This window comes from Solanum tuberosum, unplaced genomic scaffold (assembly GCF_000226075.1).
Source record: "Solanum tuberosum cultivar DM 1-3 516 R44 unplaced genomic scaffold, SolTub_3.0 scf00314, whole genome shotgun sequence".
Lineage (NCBI taxonomy): Eukaryota > Viridiplantae > Streptophyta > Magnoliopsida > Solanales > Solanaceae > Solanum > Solanum tuberosum.
This window is the reverse complement of record NW_006239241.1, coordinates 718552-724762: the sequence shown is the minus strand read 5'-3', so window position 1 is coordinate 724762 and position 6211 is coordinate 718552. Positions and strand designations below refer to the sequence as shown.

The 6211-nt window shown below is 31.7% G+C and overlaps 1 protein-coding gene across 1 annotated transcript; it reads left to right on the top strand.

The window, feature by feature from the left end:
• The first annotated feature begins 3251 nt into the window (after nt 1-3251).
• LOC102591504 (uncharacterized oxidoreductase At4g09670) lies at nt 3252-5442 on the top strand. Its single transcript, XM_006360232.2, has 2 exons — nt 3252-3808; nt 4712-5442. Exons 1-2 carry the CDS (start codon nt 3347-3349, stop codon nt 5330-5332), a joined length of 1083 nt encoding a protein of 360 aa, XP_006360294.1. The 5' UTR covers nt 3252-3346; the 3' UTR covers nt 5333-5442.
• Nucleotides 5443-6211: the final 769 nt, after the last annotated feature.

The window sequence follows — 6211 nt, the reverse complement described above, 5'->3', positions numbered from 1 at the left end:
TTTTTTATTTTTTTTTTTTTTTTTTTTTTTTTTGTGTAAAACAAGATTTATTTATTTTCAAGAACCTCTTGAAGCAAGAAAGCAATATTTTTTAATTTTTTCTTTTGGGAACACTTGGGACAAGAATGCTAATGACTTATGTCAACGGTATATGTGGTGGGCGCTTCATTTCTAAGCCACGTTTTCATTTTCTTGACACTTAGGTGGGTTGTTGTTTGTTAAGTTATTTCGGGATAAGTTATTATATTATGTATATGAGATAACTTATTCCATCAATAATATATAAATAGTGGGATAAATAATTTAACGATTATCTAACACCTTCAACCAAATGCATAACAAAATAATCTTGCATTTTATTCTGAATTATTATACCTTATGTCACACACCAAACGACTATGGATACATTTTTAGGGATGATAATAGAGCGGGATGGAGTGCAGGCGGGGCGGGTTTTGTCTCCACCTGCAAAATTTCAATCCGCCCCGCTCCACACTTATCCCGCATCCACCTGCTCCGCCCTGCTCCACTTACGTTTCTTCTATTATTTTCGCCAAAGTTGCAATCAAATTTTGATTCTACCAAAAGAAATTGAATTTGAAATAATACATTCACTGTACCCATTTTAGCATTAAATAATATGATTTTCTCGGATCATTAATTTTATTCTTTCGTTTCAATTTATGTGATACAGTTAAAATTTTGAGGTTCAATAGTATATTATTTTTAGGTTTGATCGAAATTTCTGTATTAATTTTGTAAGTTGTTAATTGTAGAAATATATAGTACTCCGTACTTGTGCATTTTCCAAAACTATAATATTTTATTTCAAAAAATGAGTAAATAAAATTTCCATAAGATGGATATGTACCCTTTTCAGATGTAAGGACTAAGGATTATGTAAATTATATAAATAAATATCTTTTTGCAACAAAAAAAATAATCAGAAGAAAGTTTCAGTGTTTTACTTAAAAGCAAAAGTGATTAAACTAAGGAGGAAAAGAACGAAGGGAAAAAAAATTTAGAAATTCCTAACCCACACCCACCCCGCATAAAATTGAAAATTTTAAATTTCAACTCACCCCACATCGCTCCATACCTGCATATATCTAAACCTGTCCCACCTTGCATATGTCAAACCCACACCACCCCACACCCGTGTCTCATTGTCATTTCTATACGTTTTACTGACCTCATAATTGCGTTATATCTTTTTTAGATGACAAATATAATGTTACATCTGACACTATTTATATAAATAATAAGTCGAATTCACTATTTACTTTTCTTAACTTATATGCACGGATTATACATACACTATCCATAAATTATATCTATATTATACATTCTCTATTTATTTTTAATTTAAGTAGTTGTGTGAGCATCTGTTTAAAGTTAATTCTTCTTTAAAATAATCTAGTAGCAATGATTGCTTATTGTCAATGATAGATCTTAGCACAAAATCTTTGATATGATGTATAAAATACATAAGCGAAAAATTATTAAATTTTAAAATTAAAATTATATAGAGTATCTTTTTTGTAACTTAATTATTGGATACAAAGTTTTGTAGCACTTAATTACCATAAATTTGGTCAGGGTTATCGAAATTTTTTATTCGAGGTACAACCACAAAACTTGTATGAAAATCCACAAACTTTTCGACACGTGAATTGTGGAGGGCCAAACTGTTAGTTAAGGCTGTAAATGAAACCAAAAGGAGAGAGAATGTAAAGTTTGAGTGGGATATTGCAAGAAAATTGTGGGGTCTACGTCATATTACTTCTTTTGTCTCATTTTATGTGAGATAGTTTGACTCGGTACGGAGTTTAAGAAAGAAAGTAAGACTTTCAAAACTTGTAGTTCAAAATGAATGATAGAAATTTGTGTGGCTATAAATCATTCCATGAAGAGTAAAATAGACATTTTATAGTTAAATTGTTACTTAATATAAAAATGTGTCATTCTTTTTAAGACTGGTTAAAAATGAAAGTAAGTCACATAAATTGAGATAGAGGAAATATATTGAAAGTGGAAAAGTGTACAGTAAAAAAGTAATGAAGGGAATAAGAAGTCATTTGATACATATATTGAAATATACTGATAAAAAAAATTATTTTAATAAAAATGTCAGATAAGATATCAATGCGAAGTTTCATTAATTTATTATTTCTATAAATAAAATATAGTAAAAATATGTATTCAATAAATTTAATATAAATTTTGTACGATTTAATAGAAGTATAATATGTAGAAATTTGATTGTTTGCTCCAAATTAAAATGAAATTCGTACTATATAATGTTGTTATTCATTTAACATCATTAAGATAAAAATAATACTCTAATAATATGCTCGTTATATCATAAGATACTTTTTAAAATTTTCACTTTGTTACACTTTTCGAGTCTTTTTCTCAGTCCTATATCAAATATCGATTTTTAAAAATAACTCCGGTTTGAATACAATAGAATATACATAAATCTTATTTATCTTATAATATAGAACTATTTTTAAAAGTAACGCGTGTTTAAAGAAAATAGTGTAAACAAATTTTATTTTATCTTATAATATAAAAATAATATTTTTTTGATACAGCTTAAATTCAACACGTTAAATAAATATGAATATAAAATAGAAAATAAAATTTTATCGATTGTACCTCGCTCAAAATAAATTTTTTTCATGTCCCTATTTGTCATTGCAGTTGGAAACATGACAACCCCTTATTAATTAACGGGACCTATTAATATTTGTCTTTGATCTCCGACATGCGTTTGACAATATATTATCTCTTTACTGATCGAACGTCAAAAAATAAATAAGAAAATTATTTATTTTTTAGATTCTTTTCTACTGGAGACATATTTTCCTTAGCGGACTTCTGGATGAAGAAAGTATTGACTATACCAATTATTATTATTTTAAATAAATGTGTCAAATCAAAATTTGACAGGTAAATTTAAATGGAAAGAATATCAAATTTATCCCAGAAGAAAACATCTGAGAATAGAGACCTCTTCATTGTTATAGCAAATGAATTTTTTCATTATTATTTAACAGTGGATTCAAACAATATGATATCATAAAATTTAATTAATAATTACAATAAATATTATATTTAAATTAAAAAAATCAGTATAATATTACAACCCATCCAAAGTTGTGATAAATGTGACATATTGAATATGGAATGAAGCTTTATAAAAGCAAATTAATCGGACTTTAATATTAGTATCGGAGCATATAAATAAATATTACACGGTGCGTGGATAGCATTTGTCCCTATAGATTCTTAACTATTCCCCTATAGATTCTTAGCTATTCACTGAACAAACAAAACGAAAATGGCAGTTTCCACCATACAAATCGGAATTTTAGGCTGTGCTGAAATCGCACGGAAAGTATCACGCGCTATACCCCTTTCACAAACCGCTACTCTCTACGCCGTCGGCAGTCGTTCAATCGAAAAAGCCCAAAAATTCGCCGCCGACAATGGTTTTCCGGCGACGGCGAAAGTGTACGGTAGCTATGAAGAAGTTCTCGACGATCCAAATGTTGATGCGGTTTATGTGCCGTTACCGACAAGTCTTCATATCAAATGGGCTGTGCTTGCTGCCCAGAAGAAGAAGCATTTGTTGCTGGAAAAGCCTGTAGGATTGAATATTGAAGAAGTGGATGTGATTTTGGCGGCGTGTGAAGCTAATGGAGTGCAGTTTATGGATGGTACTATGTGGATGCATCATCCGAGGACGGCTAAGATGAGAGAATTTCTTTCGGATGCAAAGCAATTTGGGGAACTCAAATCGGTATGTGTGTGAGAGAGTTTTATTGATGATTAATTTGTTGTTTTTGTTGAAGATTTATATGGATTGGTGAAATTGCTTTTCTTATATTACTGTTAAAGTTAGATGATTTTGTTGTTGAAATTACTAAGCTCCCGTTTGGTGATAGATTTTGAAGTTTGGAAGTTGAAATTTGAAAATTTGAGTTTTTTAAGTTGAAACTTGAAAATTTGATTTTTTTTAAAAGTTGATATTTGAAAATTTGAGTTATTGAGGATGAAATTGAAAATTTGAGTTTTGAAACTTGAAAATTTGAGTTTTTTGAAGTTGTGATTTTTGGAAGTTGTAAGTTGTGTTGGGACTTGGGACATGTGTTTTACTTGGAAAAGAAATGAAGTTTTATGAGTGAAAGTGAAATTTCTCCGAAAAGCTGGTAACTTGAAAATACTTGAAGATCAGCGAAATCTGTTCAAATTTCATGGCTAAACGGATATTTGTTGATAAATTTTAAAAATTTGATCCAAAATCTATTGCCAAACGCTATCTAAGTGTATGGTTGGAGATTTCTCCCCTTTTGTCAAGAAGGGGGGTTGGGTAAATCAATTCCTATCTTTAGAGGAGCACGGGGTTAGCCAAGTTGAGCCGAAGTTGTAGTCCTTGAGGGTTAGTGGATTCCAGAATAGACGTAGATCCAGAATTTGAGCATTACGGTTTGAGTTTAGGGATTCTATCATAGTTCATTTGATTTATTGGGTTCAGATCTATGATGTATACTTATTTAGTGGATCTCTTGACATCAGATCCATTGTTTATCTTATTGTGTTGCTGTTCTGGTGACACAAGTTGTTTTACATGCTCTATGTTTTCATTCATTTATACAACCACACACTCTTTAGCTGAAGTTGATATTCAATGAGTTCTCTGCAGGTACACACTTGTTTCACCTTTACTGCTGATCAAAACTTCCTCGAAAATGACATTCGTGTAAAACCAGATCTTGATGGTCTTGGTGCTCTTGGTGACGTTGGGTGGTATTGCATTAGAGGAATTTTGTGGGCTGCAGATTACGAGCTTCCCAAATCAGTAATTGCTTTGCGAAATCCTGTGTTCAACAAGGCAGGAGTGATTATATCATGCGGTGCTTCTTTATTATGGGAAGACGGGAAGGTGGGAACTTTTCATTGCTCTTTCCTAACCAACTTGACAATGGATTTAACCGCTGTTGGAACAAAAGGCACGTTACACCTTCATGACTTCATCGTCCCTTTCGAGGAGAAGAAAGCTTCATTTATCTCAGCAGTTGAATCTGGATTCAAAGAACTCGCAACAGGATGGGAGCCAAAACCAAGCGAGCACACGGTCACAACAGACATTCCCCAAGAAGCTCTCATGGTTAGGGAATTCTGTAAGCTGGTTGGAAGTATTAAAAATGAAGGCGCAAAACCTGAGAAGAAATGGCCAACTCTTAGTAGGAAGACATCTCTGGTTCTGGATGCTGTCAAGACATCGATCGAAAAAGGTTTCGAAGCAGTGGAGATTGTAAGTTGATCATCAGTTCTTCTATAAATTGATGTTTAAGGTTTAAATTGTTAATGTATATGGTTTGAGCATACTTCTATGGCTGCATCCAATAAATAATTCAACTTCTATTATGAACATGATCAGATTGTGAACTTTAGAACCTTCAAAACTAATGTAAAATGGTGAAGGTAGGTAACCATATTTCATTAAAATAAACATCCAAATTGAATCATAATAATATATACAATCTTGATAAACAAAAGAATTGGTATACCTGCCCCCTTTTATTACACATTATAGCTTTGTCCTATCAGGCTAGTCATATATAAGACCAGCAGTACGATACAGAGAAGATTAACACGTTTTATGTGCAACTCAAGAAATATCTTTTTCGAAGTAACTTCTTGTCGTATCCATCATGTCTTGTATGATGGTAAAGTAGAACAAATAAAATCTTTATAGAGATAACAACACCAATATACGTGAATTGTGATTCTAGTATTTCACAAACTAGATAGATTAATTTTTGTACATTATCTATAAACTAGGGAAGTCAACATAGTGTTAATTTTTGTAAGGTTGACACATGTTGTCAAAAACATAGTGTTGAACTGTTGATAGTGTTTAGTTTTCAGGAGGTTCTTTGTCACAACCCAAAGTATGACATGACATGGCGCATAGGGCCTTGAGAGGTCCTATACAAGCTACTTGACATACATATTTAAGTAGAGATCGTCTCACATAAGAATATTTTGACATAAAAGCGGAAGTCTAATCATAGTCTTGACAAGCTAATCTAATACATCAAAAGAGTGGTTGGGACGTAACTCATACACCACGTACAACATCTGAAAACTAGAGACATAAGAAAACATAGTAAAGGTGACACGATCCTCGGAACATGAG

Bases quoted from the DNA above. Each gene is read 5' to 3' on its own strand.
- LOC102591504 (XM_006360232.2), top strand. From the start codon at position 3,347: ATGGCAGTTTCCACCATACAAATCGGAATTTTAGGCTGTGCTGAAATC. The intron at 3,809-4,711 runs GTATGTGTGTGA...AGTTCTCTGCAG, and splicing joins AATTTGGGGAACTCAAATCG to GTACACACTTGTTTCACCTT.